The sequence below is a fragment of the Coturnix japonica genome, chromosome 15 (genome assembly GCF_001577835.2).
Source record: "Coturnix japonica isolate 7356 chromosome 15, Coturnix japonica 2.1, whole genome shotgun sequence".
NCBI classification, from domain to species: Eukaryota; Metazoa; Chordata; class Aves; order Galliformes; family Phasianidae; genus Coturnix; species Coturnix japonica.
Window position 1 is genome coordinate 1,003,192 of NC_029530.1, and position 21,494 is coordinate 1,024,685.

The 21,494-nt window shown below is 43.4% G+C and overlaps 2 protein-coding genes across 2 annotated transcripts; one reads left to right on the plus strand and one right to left on the minus strand.

Annotated features, from left to right (window-relative positions):
- Positions 1-804: 804 nt before the first annotated feature.
- Positions 805-14,859, plus strand: DGCR8 (DGCR8 microprocessor complex subunit). The gene is made up of 14 exons (XM_015877585.2): positions 805-947; positions 2,861-3,869; positions 4,292-4,454; positions 5,504-5,646; positions 6,342-6,624; positions 7,056-7,253; positions 7,823-7,924; positions 8,296-8,394; positions 8,856-8,938; positions 9,214-9,314; positions 9,768-9,874; positions 10,080-10,207; positions 10,614-10,727; positions 11,096-14,859. The coding sequence occupies exons 2-14, from the start codon at positions 3,147-3,149 to the stop codon at positions 11,177-11,179; spliced, it is 2,328 nt and encodes a 775-aa protein (XP_015733071.1). The 5' UTR covers positions 805-947; positions 2,861-3,146; the 3' UTR covers positions 11,180-14,859.
- A 332-nt stretch (positions 14,860-15,191) lies between these two features.
- On the minus strand, positions 15,192-21,482 carry TRMT2A (tRNA methyltransferase 2 homolog A). Its single transcript, XM_015877586.2, has 11 exons — positions 20,713-21,482; positions 20,072-20,180; positions 19,442-19,623; positions 18,764-18,878; positions 18,389-18,504; positions 17,761-17,872; positions 17,031-17,153; positions 16,620-16,695; positions 16,115-16,231; positions 15,823-15,919; positions 15,192-15,578 (listed from the first exon to the last, which is right to left on the minus strand). Exons 1-11 carry the CDS (start codon positions 21,183-21,185, stop codon positions 15,290-15,292), a joined length of 1,809 nt encoding a protein of 602 aa, XP_015733072.1. The 5' UTR covers positions 21,186-21,482; the 3' UTR covers positions 15,192-15,289.
- Between the last annotated feature and the right edge of the window lie 12 nt (positions 21,483-21,494).

Genomic DNA, 21,494 nt, shown 5'->3' on the forward strand with positions numbered 1-21,494 from the left:
GCGTGCTGATGGCAGTGAGGGGCTTCCCAAGCCTGTCCTCTAGTGACAGGAGATGTGTTCAGTGGGTATCTCAGCACAAAGCCTTTGATAGTCAGTGACTGATCAGAAGGTGTAAACACGGTGATTGCTTCTGCTCTGGGAAGAAAAACCACATCACTTTTCAGGTGTTAATTGAGATAGATTGAATAATAAGCTGAGAATGTGGAGCCACTAGTGCCGCTCCTTGTAGTACAACATTATAAGCGTTATAATGTGGTTGTTATAGTTTCCATCTGCTTAAAAACACGTATTGCAAAATACCCACATCTGTTTTATACCTTACATTTCTTTTGTGCCTCAGTGATCAGTGCTTATAGTGTGTATTTAAAGACAAGCCGTACTAATTCTTCTATAATGAACGTCTTTGGTTAGTAAATACCGTTTTTTCCTAAAGCAGCAGTACTGTGGGCTGTTATAACACTGTTAGTATACATTTCCGTGCTGGCACAGCGGTTTGTACAGCAGTTACTGACATTAGAAGCACGGAGCGTTCACTCCCAATGCTCCCTGCCCTCAGTGCCGCCCATCCGGTATCTGACGCTCCTCCCCCTGCACACAAAGGAGCCCGGCCAGGCCGCGCCTTCCCGCCGCCCCGGTCCCGCCCCTCGCCCCCTTTCATTGGTCGGGCTCCGTAAGGCCGTGTGCCCCTCGCGTTGTTATTGGCTGAATTATTTAACGTGTTCGCCAATCCGTCAATGGTAACCGGGATTTTAAATTCGAGACGCATGAGACGGGAGACGCCATTGGCTGGCGGAGGGGAGAGTCCCGCCTTCTCGGAACCGCTGGGAGCAGGAGTTTAAAGATGGCGGCGATGGCGGCTGTGAGCGGGGGGCGGCTGTGCTGAGCGGGACAGCTCCGGGACCAGCAGCCCGCGGGGAGGAGCGGCCGGGACAACGGGCATGGCCCAGGTGGGTGCCGGCCTCGCGGGGAAGGGGGAGGTGGTACAGGAGCCTGCCGGGCTGTATGGAACCCTTGGGTCCCTGCAGGCCGCGGCCCGGCCCGTCGCTCCGTCCTTTCGGTTGGCCGTCGCCTCCAGGCGCCCCCTCGGCCTCGTGTCGGTGTTCGCTGCCCGGCAGCTCGGAGCGGCGGGATGAGGCAGCGCCGTGTGTTACCGGCTGTGCAGGGCCGGGCCCAGCGGCCTTTGTGCTGCACGTGCTGCGCGCCCGGCCGCATCGGGGGGTTGTGGGCGGCGGGTCGGGGCAGCGCGGCCGGACGGCGCCATCACGGCTGGGGGAACGCGGCCCTGCCGCTCCGGCTGCCCGCAATGCAGCGCCGGTACGGTTTGCTTTGAGTTCCCCTCATTCGCTTCTCTTACAAAACTTCTAAACTTCATTCTTCGCTCCGTCCCCTCCTGCGGTAACCAGCCGTTCTGTTTTACACCCCGCTTTTCTTTAACTTCCCGTTCATGTCTATGGGCAGCGTGCAGCACAGGGGATGGCCCCTAATGCCGCCCTGCTAAAGGGCTGAACGCATCGCATCCCTTCGGTGCCCCCTGTTCCATAGGGGCGCTGTGGCCGGGTCTAAGACTTTTCCTTTATGAGCGGTGCTCTTCTTTCTGTTTTGGTGATCAAACATAATTATTCCCGTTTCTAATTGTGGCTGTACACAGCGCTTTGCTTCTTCCGAGCAGCGTCTTCTGATTACCACCAGGATTGCTTTTATTAGAGGGTAACAATGTAGCTGCTAATTGTGCTGTTTTCCTGTGCATACACAAGCTATCAAAGCAGCACCCACTCTGCTGTTTCTGATGGCACCTTTCCCAATTGATGTAGTCCTGGTAGCTCTGAAATGGAATGGTTGGATGTGGTAGCTCAATTAGGAATTGATCACTCCTGTAATGATTGTATCTTTTAGAATGGAATGCATTTAAATCTATGATTCTAAATGTATAGAATTGTTTGTCTTAGTGGTGGATGAGCTATTTTTCAGTGCAGAAGGTAATGTCTATTGAGACAGATGTATCTAGATCAAGGAAGATGGGATTATTTTAGAGCTTTCATCAAAACAGTCTTTTTCCTCAGTAATCCTGCTACATGTCAAGCTCGATGTTCTAAATGTATCACAGTTTTGAGTCTATTACTCTCCTACCCTTCCAAAAAAGAAGCAGCCTCAGCAAAACTCTTATTGGCAAATCCCTGCATTAGAGTATGAGCTCATGTATGCTTTGTGTTCTTCCAGCTTCAGGTAGGTGCAATCTGTACCATGTGGAGTTTCAATCAGTCTTGTTAGTTTGGTTCCCAGCTGCATTTGAACTTTGCTGCTGAAGTTTGTTCTGTCTGGGCAGGCATGGAATGTAGGATCGAATGTTTAATATCTGGCAATCTAGATACTTTCTGCATGAGTTTTTAGCAGACTAATTCCTGTTAAAACCTCCAGTGAGATATAGACACACCTGTAAGTTTCAAAAGGACACTTGTTCTCAAGAGCCAGAGATGTTAAAAGCATGCCAGTATTGCATGTGTAAGCTCCCTGTCTGCAGTGTGGGTAAGTATTGTTTGAATACCAGGTTATTTTAAGTAATAGAAGAGCGTCCCTAAATCCCTGTGCTTAGTATCCTGATAGCTAAATAAGCAGGGATAGTCAATTAATGAAGCAGGTAATTACGTGCTAGCAACATACAGACCAAAAAGCTGTAACAACAGCCTGACCTCAGTCTCATTCAAAACAGTACTGAGACAATGCCTATTGTTTTGACTGAAAAATGTTTTTTCTCCTTGAAATGTTGGTTCTGTTATTATGGGAAGGAATAACTTATTTTCTTTTTGCCTGGGATACCATTTTCCATTTTTCTTCTGTGACATACGTTTTTTTTTTCTTGTAGATTGAGAGAAGAAAAGGAGCCCTGCTTGTCCAGTGAAGATGCAGTCTTAGTCCTCAGCTATTTAAGCTGAATGCATTGTGATTTCCAATAATTGAGACAGTGATTCTGAAAGCTGTCTACATTAATGAAAAGAACAATGTAGTCAGCTTAACTGAATCATCAGTGTTGCATATTGAATAGGACATGATAACCCAGTCTTGATGGACTTATGCATGTTAGGAATATAGATAAAACATATATTGAAAGCATTGTGGTTTCTTAAAACAGTAGTTTTACAGTTTAAAAAATGGAGAAATACGAAAATGTACCACCCCTCCCTAAAGAACCTGCAAGAGAAATGAATATGGAGAATCACACTTGTCCCCCACCTCTGCCGCCTAATGAACAGCCTCCACCACCTCCCCTGCAAACGTCCAGTGACGCAGAGGTAATGGACGTTGGCTCTGGTGGTGATGGACAGTCAGATACCCCTGCTGGGGACACGCACAGTATCTGCAGAACACAGCTGCTCACAAAGGGATCTGCCTGCTACAAAAGTCGTCTTATTATAGACCCTAACAATAGTGACCAAAGCCCAAGAACTGCTCGTCATGCACCTTCAGTTCGAAAGTTCACCCCAGATCTTAAGTTACTTAAAGATGTAAAGATCAGCGTTAGCTTTACAGAAAGCTGCAAAAGCAAAGATAGGAAAGTTCTTTACACTGGAATCGAGCAGGATTATAAGGCAGATGCAGATTTTGGTATTAATAATGTCAATGGGGATTTGCATGTCTGTCCTTTTGGTGGTAGTAATGGTAAAGCTGTAGGTATAGGGGGTGAAAATGATGACAAGAAGGATGATGAGAATGATGTTGATCAGGAAAAAAGAGTGGAATATGCAGTTCTGGATGAGCTAGAAGACTTTACCGACAACTTGATGGAAATAGATGAAGAAGGAGGAGGGTTCACATCTAAAGCAATCGTTCAAAGGGATAAAGTGGATGAAGAAACCATGAATTACTCATATGAGGTAAGTAAAGAGTGAGATTCTTGGTGGGCAGGAGGATTCCAAGTAGTTAGAAAAGACATGCCAANCCTCTTTTAGAAGTGTGCAGTGCTGGAGTTAAAAATGCAGTTTTTAAAGATGGACTTTGGCTGAAAGCTTTCTTGATTCTCTTGGTGGATCTTCTGAGTTGTGTGGTGTCTTCTATAATTTAGTTTAAAAATAACATGGAAAAAGGCTTCTTACACAATAAAGCTCACTTCATGGTGAAAAATGCCAGTGCTCACTTACAAAAACTTTCTTGTTTTTCAGTCGTTTTACTGGGATCATTGGACATTTCTAGTTCCTCTCTGTGGAATTACATAGAGATAATGTATACTTTTTCTTTCCAAGGGGAAAGGGAAGTTAACAGACCCCAGGAGGATAGTATCTGATGCCATCTCTTTCAGGATGACTTTGATAATGATGTGGATGCTCTGCTGGAAGAGGGTCTTCGTGCACCCAAAACAAGGAGAGTAGAAAATGAGAAATACGGTGGTGAAAGTGATCACCAGTCTGATGGAGAAACAAGTGTGCAGCCAATGATGACCAAAATTAAAACTGTTCTTAAAAGTAAGTGAACGTTTGTGAAGTATTTATAAACCTCTGTGCTGTGTCGGTATGTTGAATGAAAATCTGTGTGTGGTTTGGGTAGCAGTTTTGGTCCAATAGTGGATGTGATACAGAATCTTGTTTGAAGGCTTCTTTGTATCAGATCTGTTTTTTTTTCATACTGCTAAGCGCTGAAGGTGATGTTTGGGAGTGCTTTTGGTCTTCATCTGTTGTATGTGATGAAAATGTTCTGTTGCATGGATATGTGAAAAACAAGGAAGACTTTTACCTCAGTGGCAGGTAGGAGAACAAGGGTCTGGTTTTTCTCTCTGTTGCTGTGAAATAGGTGAAGGCTGGTTGTGGATTTCTTCCTACTTCCATTAAATCACTTCTTTGGTTGAAATGTATATGTGAAGTCTTAATGCTTGCAATACCAGGCAAACTATTACTGAAGCCCGTGACTTGCATTTATCAAGGTGTTCATAGTGTGATATGAACGAGTAGTAGTAAAGAGTTGAGGATGCCACCTGGTCCACAAGAGTATAGCTGCAAACAGTTTATGTCAGAATCAAGCCTGAAACCTGTTCTTGAAGACCAAAGCTGTCAAATGTTTTGCTCTGAAGTAAGAAACCAAACTTCTTTCCTCCAAAGCTTTATACGAACATGGGATCACTGCAGGATCTCAGCTAAAAGGAGTCTATTTTGTTGATGTCTGATGTAGGAAGGAGTGATTGTGACTGAGTGGTATTGTATTCCTGTTGAAAAATATAATGGGAAGTTTTATTTCAAACTGCTTCTTAAAGTCTGTCAGACTTTCTATCAGAGAAAAAGCCACACTGAGATAGAGCAGCGAGAGACTGAAATCACAAGAAATCTTAACCAGCTGTGCAAAACAAAGGAATCAGTGACCACCTATCCCTTGCTTGTCTGTCTGAGAAAGGTGGAAGACAGCACTGCAGATGACCTGGATACAAACAATGCGTGGTGATTTGCAGTTTGGGAATAGGCCACAATTCAGTGTCTTTTGAATAATGACTATTCCAGATCTAAAGCTGTTCTTTGCTTTAAAGGTCGTGGCCGCCCTCCTACAGAACCTTTACCAGATGGATGGATCATGACATTCCATAACTCAGGCATTCCTGTATATCTGCACAGAGAATCTAGGGTTGTTACCTGGTCTAGACCTTATTTCTTGGGAACAGGAAGCATAAGGGTAAATACTGTCAATTATTTCTGTACTGATATTTAAAAATGAGATCTCTTCCTTTGAATGGTTGAATATTTTGTTCTTGAGCAGGACTGTTACAGTACTTGAGAAATAAACTACTCCATTTTTGAAGTATGATATCATTTTTATTTATTTATTTATTTTACAGTGCTTTGTTAACTGCTGATAATTAGTTTGGGCAGTTAATGTAAATGAGGTGGACTTGTTTTGTGCCTTCTTTTTCTAGAATATGGCTGCAAAACATTAATTTGATTCCAACATGAAATACATTCAGACTGTTTAGTTGTAGCCATAAACCAGCCTGAGTTCATGGTCCACATTTACAGAAGTAGATGTGTGACATTCATAAACCAAAGGAATCTGTAGAGACTGAGTTTAATATTGTGGACTTAGACCCCAAGAGGGCTCGGGGGATTTTATGAAAGCATATAATGTTTGCCTGTAATCAGTCAGAATATAGTTCAGACTTAAAATGGGAAACACACTGTGGAGGTTACTGTCAGTGTTAACACAGTGCCAGGTTGTCATACTAATGAACACGCTAAGGTTTGAAGAGGGTAAAATTGTTAACCAAAGAGCAACTTAAGATCTATAGGTTCCATCTGGACTACATCTTGTGAGTTTTGGATTTGCTTTTTGTCACCTCGAGGTACTGAAACTGTGTTATTTTATATTTGCAGAAACATGATCCTCCCCTTAGTAGCATTCCCTGCTTGCATTATAAAAAAATGAAGGAAAATGAGGAAAGGGAACAAAATAATGACATAACCCCAAATGGGGAAGTATCACCCATAAAGCACGTAGATAAATCTTCAGAACTGGACTGCCAAACAGAAGAACCAGATTCCACTGCTGCTGATTCTGGGCCTTTAGATGAAAAAGACACCTCAGGGGGAGATGCGGCACAAGGAGCCTTAGGACAAGTTAAGGCCAAAGTTGAAGTATGTAAAGATGAATCTGTAGGTAGGTATGGGGACAGGGACTTTTCTCTTGGCTGGAGCTGGGTTAGTGGCATTTGTTATGTTTTTCTGTTATTCCTGGCGTGACAGCTGAGTCATCCCCTGCCTGGGATCATTTGGTAAGTTGTCTTTCTGCGCTATTTTTTCTTATGCAGAGATCTGAAAAAATAGAACCAGCTTTAAACATGAGTTTTGATTGTAACGGGAAGGGAAACATAGACTAGGAACTCCTGCTGGAGTCATCTGGGAGTTGATGTGCAAACTTTACACACAGGAATGTGGGAAATTTGGGGTATTTCATCCAGTAAAGTTGAATATCAGTCTAAGAATCAGTTCTATCAATCTGAGCTGTTATTGCCGTGTATTCTTTGTGCGTCTTTTTGCATGAAGTATTTTTGCTGTATAGTCAGCTATAGTAACCTGCTTGCTTCTTAGATCTGGAAGATTTTAGACGCTACCTTGAGAAACGTTTTGACTTTGAACAAGTTACTGTAAAAAAATTCAGAACCTGGGCTGAGAGACGGCAGTTCAATCGTGAGATGAAGCGAAAGCAGGCGGAGTCTGAGCGGCCTATTCTGCCTGCCAACCAGAAACTCATTACCTTGTCTGTGCAAGATGCACCTACAAAGAAAGGTTAGTTCATGTACTGAGAGATTAAACTTATTTTATTAATTGACCATTTCCTCCTATGTGAAAGTTGTGGCTGAATTTCAAACAGTGATTGTTCATTAATTGCTTTAGTGGGTTTTTGCTTTGTTTCCAAAGCTTGTGTTTTTGAGGTATTCTGTACATACTTAATAGTTCACCCTTATGTTATAAAACCAGCTTCTTTCTATGCCTGTTAGTGAAAACTGGATATAAGCTGGTTAATAGAAATTGTAAAAGGTGGTACAGAAGGGTCCTTAGAAGGTGATCTGCTGGAGTCAGTTTTCTAAACTGTCAAGTGAGGAACCAGGTGTAAAAGTGAAGTGTTTTGTCAGTTGAAATTAATGATGAGCTCAAAGTGAGAGCTCTTGCTTCTGTTCTTGAAACACGTCGATGAGTGGGACACGATGTGCGTTAATTACTGCAGGCAGCCTTAAAACGCATCGCTTGTAATTTGAGCAGCAATTCTTCCTTGCATTTTGCCACTAAATACTTCGTTTTTCATAGCAGTTTTCTCTCTAAGACCAAAACTAGCTGCCATCTTCTCTTTTTTGTAGAATTTGTCATTAATCCCAATGGGAAATCTGAAGTTTGCATACTACATGAATATATGCAACGAGTCCTAAAGGTTCGCCCTGTTTACAATTTCTTTGAATGTGGTAAGTCTGTCCTGGTTTCAAATGGAGCACAGTTTTTAACATTGGCATATTGTATTTGCACTGTCGTAGTGAAGGAAAAAGCCTTTGGAATTAATGTTTGAATTCTGTCGGATCTTAAACAATCTCTTAAAATGGAGAAATTCTCTACTTGGAAGAATGAAGTGCATGTGGTGGGAAGTGTGTGTTAGTGGAGACCATTAGGACTTTGTGTGCTGGAGTAGTCAGTCTGTCTGAAGAGCACTCAATATCCACCTTACTTGAAGCTGCAATGAGGAAAGCAAATACTGATAATAGCGATGTTTGTTTTCTGTATGTGACTGTTATACATGGGGACTGCTGGAAAGGTTTCCTTTTCTCCTCTCCATTTTCAGAGAACCCAAGTGAGCCTTTTGGAGCCTCCGTGATTATTGATGGAGTAACTTACGGGGCAGGAACTGCCAGCAGCAAAAAGCTTGCCAAGAATAAAGCTGGTAATGTTTCTTCCCTTCTTAATTGTTCTGTTTTCCTTTCTGTTTTGAAGATGACTGTATTTGCAATAGTAAGTAGGAATAATTTTGTTCATCATTTACAAAACATGCACCATGTAGTCTTATTAAAAGTACTGCTGTAGAGAGCTCCCACCTGTACTGGGACAGAAAAGCAGGAGGAAGCTTGAAGTTGATTTCTGATCTGTGCTGATAAGCTGTAAAAAACCATCTGCTTCCAGTTATCTCACCAGTGTGTATGTGCTGAGCTTTTTCTAACTTTATACTTAGAATCATAGAACCCTTAGAGCTGGAAGGATGGGGACATTGCTTGATTTGACAATGCTTCTATAAGCATTTCAAGAAGCAGTTTCTTAGTGCAGTTTAATAGTTGTGAAGTGTTCTGCTACTGTTTTCAGTTGTCATTTAAAATAAAGCTAATTGCGACATTAAATCATTTTCTGCAGCTCGAGCTACACTGGAAATCCTTATTCCTGACTTTGTTAAGCAAACCTCTGAAGAGAAGCCCAAAGACAGTGAAGAACTTGAGGTACCGACCTCTTGCCCCATGGCTGTGGTTACTGCAGTCTCAGTTTTTAAATAATCATGTTTCCAGTGTGGAAAAAATTACTAAAAGTCCCCAGCCCCGTTTTCTCAGTTGGATGGCAATTTTAATGATTTTGATAAAGACTTTTTTTCACTTAAGAATACTTTTTGGTGCAGAGTAACAGTGTTTAATGTTACGCAGGAGAGATGACCGTTTAGAACAGTATTTGAGTTAGATTTGCACAAAAACTTTTATATCTCTCTTCAATTTCTTTGTAGTATTTTAACCATATCAGTATTGAGGACTCACGGGTATATGAACTGACCAGCAAAGCTGGGCTCTTGTCTCCATATCAGATTCTCCATGAGTGCCTTAAAAGGTAAGGCTGCAGCATGCGGGTTCTGTTTTGTGCACGTCTCAGTCAGGGCACAGGGTTTGCTGCATGCTGCTGCCCAGTGTTCCTCAGTAACTGAAGGACACTTGCAGGCTGCCTGAGCCTACTGCACTCGCTGCCTGTAAGAGGTGGCGTGGACTGAACTGGTTCATAGCGAGTCTTTCATTAACTAATATCTTGTGGGTTTGCTTTCTGAAGAAAATTCTCAGCTTAGGATATAATCGTGAGGCATAGAATTGTTTTTCCTTTATGTGGGGCCGTTCTCATTCAATTCAAGTCACTGATCTAAGAAATAACTCCCTATTAACCGATGTCCTAAAATTTATTATCGCTGCATCTGACTCTGCAGCAGTTACTGACAAAAACAACTGTTATTATTTGTTTATTTGCAATTGTACTTAGCATGTGATGTTGGTTTATTTATTCATTGTGCTCAAGAAACCACGGAATGGGTGACACATCCATAAAATTTGAAGTGATTCCTGGTAAAAATCAGAAGAGTGAATATGTCATGACTTGTGGCAAGCACACAGTGCGAGGCTGGTGTAAGTACAGCACTTAGTGTGACCTCTGATATCTTCCTTTTCTTCCTGTCCTCTGTTATCCATTTTGCAGGTGTTTGTTCAGTTACTTAACTTGTTTTATTCTTACTCTACTCTTTTCTGTTGTCTCAGCTTTGAATAGCACAAGTCAGCTTGGTGTCCAACTGTGCAAAGTACAGCTGTGACGTTTTCATGGTTATTTTTACAGGCAAAAATAAACGAGTGGGCAAACAACTGGCATCACAGAAAATCCTGCAGCTTCTGCATCCACACGTGAAGAACTGGGGCTCTCTTTTGCGTATGTATGGTAGAGAGAGTAGCAAGATGGTCAAACAGGTAAAGATGATTTCCTTTAATTGTGATCTACATTGTGACTGTATTTTTCTGTGTCTCGTTATTGGTTTTTAATGTGATAAGAAAAAAACCTGTGGTGGCATCCATCTCAGCATCATCTTTTTCTCTCCGTTGTGCGCAGGGCAGTGTGCGTTTGGTGAGCAAATCTCAGTTCTTCTGAACTGGTGATTCTCACACTTTGCTCTTGCCAGTGTGATGCTTTCATTGGCACTTCTGTTAATCTTGTATTTGCCAGACAGAAACCATCCCACCTATGTAATGTGAAACTAGCTCATGTGCATCTGTCTTATTACTTAAGGAAATGTTGCTGTCAGAGAGAACTTCTTGTGTGTGTGTATTTCTAAACCATAACAGCTCGTGTGTTGTTGCCTATGGTCTTGTTCAACAGGAGACCTCTGATAAAAGTGTGATTGAGCTCCAGCAGTATGCCAAAAAGAACAAGCCAAATCTGCACATCCTGAACAAGCTGCAGGAAGAAATGAAGAAACTGGCACAAGAAAGAGTGAGTATCTGCTGCTCCTGATGGACTTTGTTTCTCTTCTGTGGTACGTGGTTTACAAACAAGGCTCACTAATTGTAGTCTGTGCTTGTTTCCTGCAGTATCTCGTAGGAGGAGTTGTTCAGAACTTGTTTTTCAGTAGAACTGCTTTGAGAGGGATTTTTGTCCTCCCTTTTAAGTGGATTTATTACTTAATTTTGCTTTGGTCAATTGACATTTGATGTTAGAACCAATTAACCTTCAAAGAGACTGACACCGATTTGGCTGTGGTTGTGCAGTTATTTTCTCACTGTGATTTTCTCACTGTGATGTTCTTTCTGTGAGCACAAGGCGGGCTTCGTTCCAAGCTGTTTTGTGTTTGTTTTCCTAAGGAGGAAACACGGAAGAAGCCCAAGATGACGATTGTGGAATCTGCTCAGCCTGGCAGCGAACCGCTCTGCACTGTTGATGTCTAAAGGGAGGATTTCCGAGTAGGGAGCAATAACACAAACGGAGGAGCCAGATTTCCAACAACTATTTTGGATCTGCTTGCTGCAGAATGCAAGTTCACTCTTAAAGTCCAAGCTGCTTCAGTTATGCATTGTTCTTTGTGCATCATCAGGGCAATATTACTTTCCTTTTTTTTTTTTTCCTTTTTTTTTTTTCATACCTCTGAGATAACGATGTGCATGTCAAAGTCTGACCATTGAGATCTCTGCTTGGGGAAGATGCGCAGGACAGGCATGTTCACACAGGACACGGTCAAGCAAGCACTTTTTCCTTGAAAGTCATCCATGTTGTTTGAAATGGATGCGTTTTAAGGATGAAATTCAGAATATCTATGTACAGGTTAAAGCTGATCCTAAACACACATATATGTATATATACAAGAAATATATGTACGTGTCTTGTATGAACATGCCTAAAACTTTTGGTTTTAAATCTAGTTGCATTTCAGCACACAATAATATGCACTGATAAGACACTTCGGTGACGAACACCTGAAAATGATGAGCAATGTTCCTATTGCCATAGGATTAGGCCAGTAATGCTGTTTCTTCTGTTTGTTTCGTCTCCTGCCAGGCTTAGTTATTCAAGGTCACAGTGTGCCGGCTTTTTTTTAATACTACTTGAAAAGAACAAGTGTACCTGGTAGTGTTAAGAGCAACAGGCTGGATACTCCAAATTGTGCTTTGTTTAATTAAAAAAGAACCGATGTTCTGACAGGCAGTCGGAAGGGGACAGTGAGGCCCTGCTTTATCGGATTAAAGTGAAAACAGGAATTTGAAAGACTGTTTGCAAAGCGTGGAGCCAAACTGTAACTGAAGATGGCCGGCAGCTGGAAATATTTTGCCAGTGTGGTGTTTAAAGACGTCCCCGTTCCCTTCTGCCAGCAAAAAAGAAGTTTCTCACTTCTTTGGGGTCAGAATACAGCTGGCCTGACAAATTCAGTCTTAACTTGCAGCTTAAAATCAAAAAGTTTTAAAAACAGCAAAGAAAGACTCAAAAAACCCTGAGAAATCTGAACTGCAGCAATGTAGGTTTTTTTTAAGCTTTGTTTTTACTTTTCAGTGACATTTTTAGTGTTTGAGGAGAAAGTGTAACTTCTGCAATGAAAATTAGAATGTAGATTCAAAACACGACACAGTAATGAGTAGAATGTGAGACCATCACAGGTTGTACGCATGGATAGGAAAACCACAGGTAGGCAACTACTGTCAAGTACAGCCCAGGCAGCGCTGGCTGTGCCTGCTGAGGCTTGGTGATGTTCAGCACAGGATGCAGTTTGGCTGCAGTGCACGCACTGCTGCGTCAGGATTCTTCCTTGGTGTTATTTCCTGGGTGACTGCAGTACATCCTAGAACCACTTCTGTGGGTTCTTTGGATTGCTATTAAAGAATAGAAGTGAACAGGGGTAGGGCTTCTGCCACTTAGGCAAGAGCTGTCCTGCTCTACTTCACACTCCTGATGGAGCAGAAGAGGTCAGTTTAGTAATTGCTGCAGCTCCTGGTGCTTATCTGGACAGCAGTGTGGGATGGGGAGGGGCGAAGAGCAGTGAATGTTCTTGGATTGTTCAGGGGCTTCTTTCCTTTGTTTTATTGTTTAATACCGTGTTACGTGTAGAATGCTGCAGTATAATGAATATTGTGCCTACTGGATCTTAACAATATTGGCATCAGTATTGTCAGACCTCCTTTTAATATCACACCTGTTATTTTGGGATTGCAAGGATTTTAGGTTTTATCTGAAGCTGTTGTTATGTGGCTTATGATGTCTGAGGTCAAACAGGAGCCTTAGAGCCTCGCCTGTCTGTTCCAATGGCACTCTCAGAGCTCTGCAGGTAAATCTACTCATGATTCTATTCAGCTTCTGTTCCGCGAGCTGTAAACCTGTGCTAACAGGATACGGGTAGTTGGAGGACTGCACAGAAACCATGATTTAAAGAAGTGGCCTATCTTAAAAAACAAACAAAATGCTGCCTCTGCTGCTTTTCCTTTGGTTTGTTTTTTTAGCAGCGTAGCTTTAACCGATGTCCATCTTTCTCTGCAAGGTGTGTAATACTGGTGCAGTGCTGACAAGCAGGGATTGCTGTTTGTCTCTCATTTCTTTCTTTAATAACGACAGGGCTTATCTCTTCTATGCCTCAGTGTGTTACCGCAGTAGGTCTTACTTCGGTTTGTACGTTTTCAGCAGAATTCCTGTGTGTGGACAGCACTGTAACAGACAATTCAGCCTCACAGATCCGTTGTTCTGGAATGAGAATGTCCGTGTCTTTGCAGGTCACCTGCACAATATCCGTCGATGCCTCACTTACAGATTTGGTTTTGTTACTTTTACGAGGATTGCTGTATTACCTCAGTCTGTCACTATCACATCACAAGGTGACCGCTGCCCTTAATTAAAACACCCACAGATCTCATTGTGAACCAAAGCCTAGAACGTATATTATGCATTCTAAACAAAAGACAAAGAAGATGGTATTAGACCTTGCTGCAGCCTCTAACTGGAGAGACGTCCAGAAAATAGCGCAATAACTGCTGGAACAAACAACTGAACTGCTGTTAATCGTCATTGTGAAGTATTCTTGTGTTTTAATGTTTACTATTGTTTGGAGTGTAACAGTCTTGCATTTGCACATAAGCACGAGCTGCTTTGATAGAGGATAGATCATTGCGTTAACTTCAGCTTCTGCATGAACACTTACAGCGTGATTCAAGATGTATCCTAAATCTGTATTGTAACGTGTGTGTTTCCTAGGTAAGTGGCTGTAAAGGTTTAGGTCTTGATTGTACGAATGCATAAAATCAACTGCTGCTTTTGTCACTGATGTTTGTTCTTTATCCCTTCTACACAGCAGGGAGGATGGGTATTTTTATAGGAATGGAGTGTATTTTGAAGACCTGTTCCCTCCGGGGGTTACAGTTCTTGCTTTGCATATTATGTGCTTCTCAAGCGTGTGGTTGCTGGACTGTCAGGGTTAGTTTGCGTTCTGCTCATTAATGGTACTGATGGAGAACTGACTGTGACTCGTGACCAGACAGATGCTACCTATTTGAACACCAGTCGTTCAGCTTTTTCTTAAGTATTTATTAGAAACAAAACTGACCCCAGTAGTTGGGTACTCAGATGTTTGGAGAGACTATTATGCATAAACGTAACTATTGTATGTGAACTTCCACGTTCCTGCGCTGCTGTTAGGCTTCATACAAATATATTTTTAACATCCAAGTATTTAAAAGCATGATTTATCTTAATAATTCTCTAGCCTGTACTTTGGTTCTGGAGCAAAATTCAGGAAGTGGTAGCTGCCTGACTTCCCACAGGAAGAAAGGTGAAGTGCAAGAAGCCATGCTGTTCTTAACCAAATAAACGTTCAGTTCCAGTATTCTGATGTGTATCTGAGAAGGGAAGGCGGGGGGAAAGAAAGTCATTCTTAATGCCCCAGTAGATAACAAAGGTTGCTGTATGAATTGTAGTGGGTGCAGCTGCTTGATGCCAGTGCTAAATTGGTACAACTATAAAGCCTCATTTCCACTGAGCCTCTGCTTGCTTTTTTCTGCACAATCATATAAGCCTCTGTGTTTGGTCTTTGAGTACTACATGTGTATTTTTCAGACAATTAGTTTTGAGCAATAAAGTTTGATATTATAAAGTGCTGCAGTGTGATAAGTGTTGTGGTAACCTAAGCACATTCAGGAAAAGGAACATTGCTCCCTTGCTTCTTCGGGGTATTTTAAAATAGAACCAAGATTCTTCAGTTGCTGTTGTTAAGCACAACCTGTTACATCACCATCCCACCCAGCTGTCAGCTACTTCCATGTCACCACAAAACAGCAACTTAACGCTCCATCTCAACTAGAAACCACTCAATATTCACCCATCCCTGTTTCCCCTGGGCAGGCTGAGAAAAGCCTGATTTAGCCTAAGAGAATATAATTAGGCTGATTCAGGTTAGTATTATGATTAAATAAGTGGAAGCCTTGCAACCACGCTGTTGTTAAGATTTATTACCTAGGTCTTACAGCAATAATACTATTGAAGCAGCTAAGACACAGAAGCAGTTTCTGGAAAGTATCTCCCAGGCGTTACGTTGATTCCTTCTCTTTGCATGCTGTATCTACAGATACAGAAGTTGCCTCGTTTGCATCAGTGTCAGCTGGGTTGGTACCATCTACGTGCTCTGACTCATCACCTTCTGCTGTGACTTGAGCAGTGTCAGGCTTTGCTTCAGCAGAGCTTCCATTTGCATATTCAACCCTTTCAAAGAGTATCAGTAACTCACAGTGCCTGGTCTGAGGGAAGAGATCCACAGCCATTGCTTTAACAGGTCGGAAGGCGGCTCCTTTGACTCTGTTGGAGGGGGCCCGGCAAAGGCTTGGTGGGGAAGATGGAGGAAGAACTGTATTAATATTTTACTATGCTATTATCACTACTACTCTTTGTCAGCACCCTTGTACATACGTTGCTCCCAAAGCAGCGCCTTTTGTGTCAAGGTGGAAAGTAAACTGCAATGAATAGGACTTAAAAAATAAAAAGCCAATCTCAGCCCTCCTCCCCAGCAGCAAGGACTTTGTTTTTACCACTTTCACAAAGTCTAATTAATACAAGAACTACTCACTCCACAAAGTTATTCATTGCAGCTCTAGGATTGCAGGACACGTAGATGAGCTTCTTCAGCTGTTCAGCTCTCCTAATTGCAAGGATTACCTTGGAATCTAGACAGAGAAAAGAAGAGACTGGATACGAGTGTCAACAGACTCGTGAAAAGTTCCAGCACATGCTCCATCATCAACATAACCGGTGTGGAACTGCACCGCTTTGAGTTACAGCTGCAGTCTCCCACTTCATTTATTCCATTGGTATTTTCTTGGGCACCCCACCAAAAAACGCAGAGGAGGAGGTGCACTTACGCAGTCCTGCTCGAGGTGGATCTACAATCGTAATCAGGTTCTGGGGAGCTAGTACGTTAATTAAGGAAGGAACGATATCTTCAGCCTTCCCACAATGAAATTCAACATTACTCAGTTCTATAAAAAAAAGTAAATAAACGTTATTAATTAAGACATCTTTCAATACTCCCAAGTTTCAATACAGTCAATATTCAAGCCCTGTGCCTTACAAATGACTTGTGCATCAAATTGTCCAAACAGCAGTAACTTCTGTGTGCACCTTATCTCGGCTAAAGCCAAAGCCCACAGAAAATGGCTGCTGTCAATGCTTTGTTTATAAGGGTAACCATGACTTCGTTTCAAATTTGCACTGAAGTGTTCTATTTATGAGAAAACCAAACATTGACGCTAACTGTCACCAGGAAAATTGATCCTGCAGATTATTATTCAATTCTGTTTTCAGGAAAGATTATACAGTTAAAACGGACACAGAAAACAAAGATTTTAGCCTCTTAGCTTAACTAACCGTTAATTTGGGCATTGGCTTTGGCATCCTGCACAGCTTCTTGGCAGAGTTCAATTCCGATCACTTTCTTCACTTTCTACAGAATGAAGGGGAAAAGATCAGCCCACAATACGGAAATGGAGCAGTTATTCACAGCATCAGCAATTAACAGGAGCTTGGAGCAATACCAGCCTGGAGAACTCATGCCTTGCAGCCAGAAAGGTTTAAGAAGAAACCCAGGCAAACAATGGGGGCTTTTTCAGATAGAAGCTGGGGGATGGATACCGCTTATCCCAACTCCACTTATGCTGGGTTGTTCATTTTCTTAGGGGTATATGTATACACACACCAAGTATTCTTTTTGTCATAAGCATTACAAAAGATTAACATCTGGCTGTTACAAGATCACATCCAGGGATAGATGTTACTTACGTTAGCCAAGGAAATCCCAATGGTTCCGGTACCACAGCAGACGTCCAGCACGGTGCTTTCTTGGCTCAGCTGTGCCCACTCCCTAATGGCAGCGTACAGAACTTCTGCAGCCTGTGTGTTTACCTGTGAAATTAATGTCAAACCAGCCGACTTCATAACAGTAAGTGTGTGTGAATGAGTTCTAGGAAAGCAGGTTTTCTTCAACCTCATTTCTAAGAAACAAGTCCCATTTATATGTAACTTAATGTCATGTGTGGCTGACTTCCAAGTCATGACACCATTACAAAAGTTTAATTTGGTTCTGAAATAGAATGTTTTGGTTTCTATGTTCCTTCTGCTTCAGCACTTAACTCCGTTCCACCAGCACAGACTACATGTTCAGGATTAAAAGCACTGGGAGGGAAGAATTACCTCTTGGAGAAGGAAACAAGAACTACAAAGATTATGGAACTGCTACTGCACGTTCTGTACAAGGCCACTCAGCAGGAAACAAATGGTATCAAAATACTGAAGCAGTGAAAGGAGAAGCTACGTTTGACGTCCCACCAGTAACATTGATGCTCATTTACTGAGCTTGTACAGCAGAACACAATACTTAAATGTATTCAATCACAATGAAGGTAGAAAGGTTACATCTCCTAAGTATATGCTATCTTGTTATGGGGAAGCAACCAATTTTGAAGGCAATGATGCAAATGTAGTTCATTTAGCAGCTCAGTATCATCCTTACTTGGAAAAATGCATGAGGAGAAATTCTAAACTTCAGGCCAAGAAGTTCTTCATAGATGTATTTATCGCCAGCCACGTGCTCCAAAGGCAAATCTTCCAGATTGGGGGATTTCCTGGGAGGGGAGAAACAAACAAAAAAGCACATAAGTCTACCTGTTGCCATCTTTCCCAAAGCTGGAGTCATCTTCAAAGCAATACTGCTGGATAGATCCCAGATAGTAATTTATAGTGTGCAACACCAATCGTGTTCTTTTACAGAATGTCGTCTTGGACGTTTTTTCTTATAATTCTTATTCTATTTATACGCAGTTGGGTCTAAAAAGAGGCAGAACTTGATTGTTGAGAGCAAATGGCCATCTGGTGCAGCACACTCTTCTGCAGTGTGACAGTTACCCAGTCAGAGGGTTCACCCACAGGAATGCCATCTGCCTTTCTCCAGGCACCGCTACAGGGACGCGGAGGTTTCAGTTTTGTGGGAAAGCTTAATAACTGTTTGGCTAATTAGTAGCGCTGCTGTTACCTTTAGGAACTAGAAACAGGTGAGCTAAGGGTGTGGAAGCGCCACCGATGTTACTGTTAACAAAACTGCCACCACCCAAATTCCCCGGGGCGAAGCTGAGTCCCGTTACCTTTGGCCTTCCTCCACAAAGTACAGGGAGGTAACACCGCTCTCCTTCCCCGTCCCTTCAGTGAAGTGTTTTGCCAGAGCGGCCTTCAGCTCAGCTAGCTCTTCTCTGCTTAATTTCTAAAGGTTTCAGTGGAAAGGAGGGAGAATAATCACCTTTGTGACTTAAAAGAAATGATTTACCACATGCCACCTGTACAGAAGCAGTATATAATAGAGAAGATAATTTACTGATGTCAATTAATTGCTCATTTACATGTACTGGATAATTTTAAGTAGAAAAGTAGTACCAAATAACTATTCCATTTCTCTTTCACATGCACTGTTTGGAAAATCAAATTAATGTAATTTAAAGCAGTGTGTCGTGCATCTCAAATACCTGAGGATTAAAGTAAACGATTGCCATGATGTGGCCGTTCCTGCTGGTTCGGACCGTGAGCTGCTTCCAGTGACCTTCGTAGGTTTCTGGGCTGTAAACTGAGTAAGGGGTTGACCTGCAATGTGCAGCAGCTCAGTAATTTAACAAGGAACTGTTGTGAGGGAATAACATTCAATAGTTTACTGAAACAAAAGCAGCTCAGCAGGTAAAGTGATGAACAATATTAAAGCAGAGGCTACATTGATTGCAGAGAAAAGAATGACTTCCAAATCTTAAGGAAAAAAGGACAGATGAAGTAGATCCTGTCTCCTCCTGCAAAACAATCTGCCCTTAGCTCTTCTCAATCCTCCTCCGCTTTAATCCATCCAAACTGACAGAGAGCACAGGCAGCCCCTCACCATGGTCTGAAAATGAAACACTTTAAGAACCTTAACAGCAAGTTGAGCTGCCCATCTTCACAATTATTTGGGGGTTTCAATTGCTGAGGATTTAACTGCTTTTCAAACAAATCACTTATAAGAAAGCCCTGTTGCTCAGCAATCAATGTTTTAAGGTTGTCTTGCAGGATTCAGCCAAACAAGCAGCTAATTTACAACTGTCCATAGTTAATTCTATGAGTACTCTTCAGTATCTGGGACATCAACACTTTCACAGATACCCCATTTCACTTTTGCTCACCTTATGTAGTCCTGAAAAGCCTTTACTACTTTTTTGGCAGCAGCAGGAATGTGAATGGTATCAAACGGCTCCACCACAGCACAGGTACCACCCTTGTATTTGCCAAGACGACAACCCACAGTTTTGTCTTCTTGATTTACACCGATCCCAATCAAGAACTCGCATTTGTTGCGATATTCGGTCTAGATTTAAAATAAAGTTACGTCAGAGATTTATACAGCACCTCCTTGTCAACTGTTCCATCCTGGAACTACTCTCATGTGGCTGCAGGTACATTTCAGATACTCATATACTCATACACGCCTACAGGGCATTTCAGACAGTCCCAGACTTTGGTGGAGGGGAGCTACTGGCCATAGTGATAAAGCACCAACAGGATCTGCAATTCCAACAGCAAACTCCTGCGCTCCCTGCACCACACTTACACTAACTACAACACACTGCTGGGGACAGCACAGTATTTAAAGGCAGATTGTTCTGCTTCTTGCCAACTTTTCCAGGCACTGTTTACATGAAAGGCAACGATGCCTACAGCTGGTGATTAACTGACAGAGGAAGAAAAACCCTCACTTGCTTCACTGTCTCTTATGACGGCTGCTTGAAGGCTGAGCTCCCAGAGCGTCCCGTTACCTGTAATGGTGAGGCCTTCACTCCCTCCACAGGGCAGCACATCCTGTTGTACTTCTGCTTCTGCAGGAACAGCCAGGGCAGCAGCGCTCTGTTGGTATTTCCAATTTCCCTGCCCGGATCAGAAACAACAATTAAAAAGTGTGTGTTTGGAACGAGTGAGGTTGACAGTTACAAAAGACTTTTTCTTATCCTTTCATGGCCCACAATGGACATAACAAGTTACCAGAGGAAAAACTCTTCTCCTGGAGGAAACCCACGTTTTAACAGGGGAACAGATCTCTCAAGTTACCAGACCTGCAGCCCCAGGAAATGACACTTTGTACAACTTTAACTCTATGTACCAGATTAAGAACGTACCCAGCGCACAGGTGGGACTTTATCTATGGGATTGAGGGAAATGATGGAACAAATACTTCGATCTACAAAGACTGAGCTTGAAAACCGAGGGGATAATTTGTAAGGGAATCCCGGTGGCACCGGGCCATCTCTGCACAGGCCCTTTTGTGCTGGCATCCTCAGGTGCCCGACTGCGGGCTGAGGGCGGCGTTACTTGGTGCCATGACTTGGTGCCATGACTTGGTGCCATGACTTGGTGCCATGACTTGGTGCCATGACTTGGTGCCATTACTTGGTGCCATTACTTTGCCAGCTTCTGCAGCAGCTGCTCGCAGTCCCGGCGCTTCTCGTCCAGCTGCTGCTCGTAGGGCAGTGCCCACAGCGGGGTCACCACGTCCGCGATCCGTTTGCTGACGGGCTCTGCCGGCTCCGTCCCGGTCCCGTCCCGCTCCTCCTGCCGCCGTTTCCTCGCCATGGGGTCGGCTTTGGGCTTGGCCGCCCGTACTCCGAGGGCCCGGCCCTTCCACGCGGCGCCGTGCAGGACCCGCACGGCCTCGTCCCGCTCCTCCTGGCTCTTGAACGTCACGAAGGCGAACGTCTGTTTGCCCAGCAGCTTGATCTTGTGCGGGCTCAGCCCGAACTTGGCCAGGAACTTCTTGACGTCGTTGAAGCCGATGTACTTGGGCAGGTTCTGGATCTCCACTTTGTAGATCTCGGAGGTGAACAGCTCCGCACGGGTGTACCCGTACACGTCGGGGCCAACCTCGGCCGCGTCCATGGCGGGATGGGGCGGAGCGGGCACGGAGCGAGACGGGGATGGAACGATCAGCAGCGATGATGGTGTTCAAATACAGCGGCACCGAACCGTGCGATCCGACCCGGTACAATACAGACAGCGGCGGGCTCAGCGCTGCAGCAGCACGGCCGCCATCTTGGGACGGGACGGCACGGCCGGGGGAGGGGGAACGGGGAGAGAGGAGGGGAGGAGAGCGGGGCTGCAGGGCCGGGGGTACGGGTGCCGGGCGGGGCTGTGGGCGGCACCGAACCGACACGGAACCGAACCGACACGGCACAGCAGCACACGGAC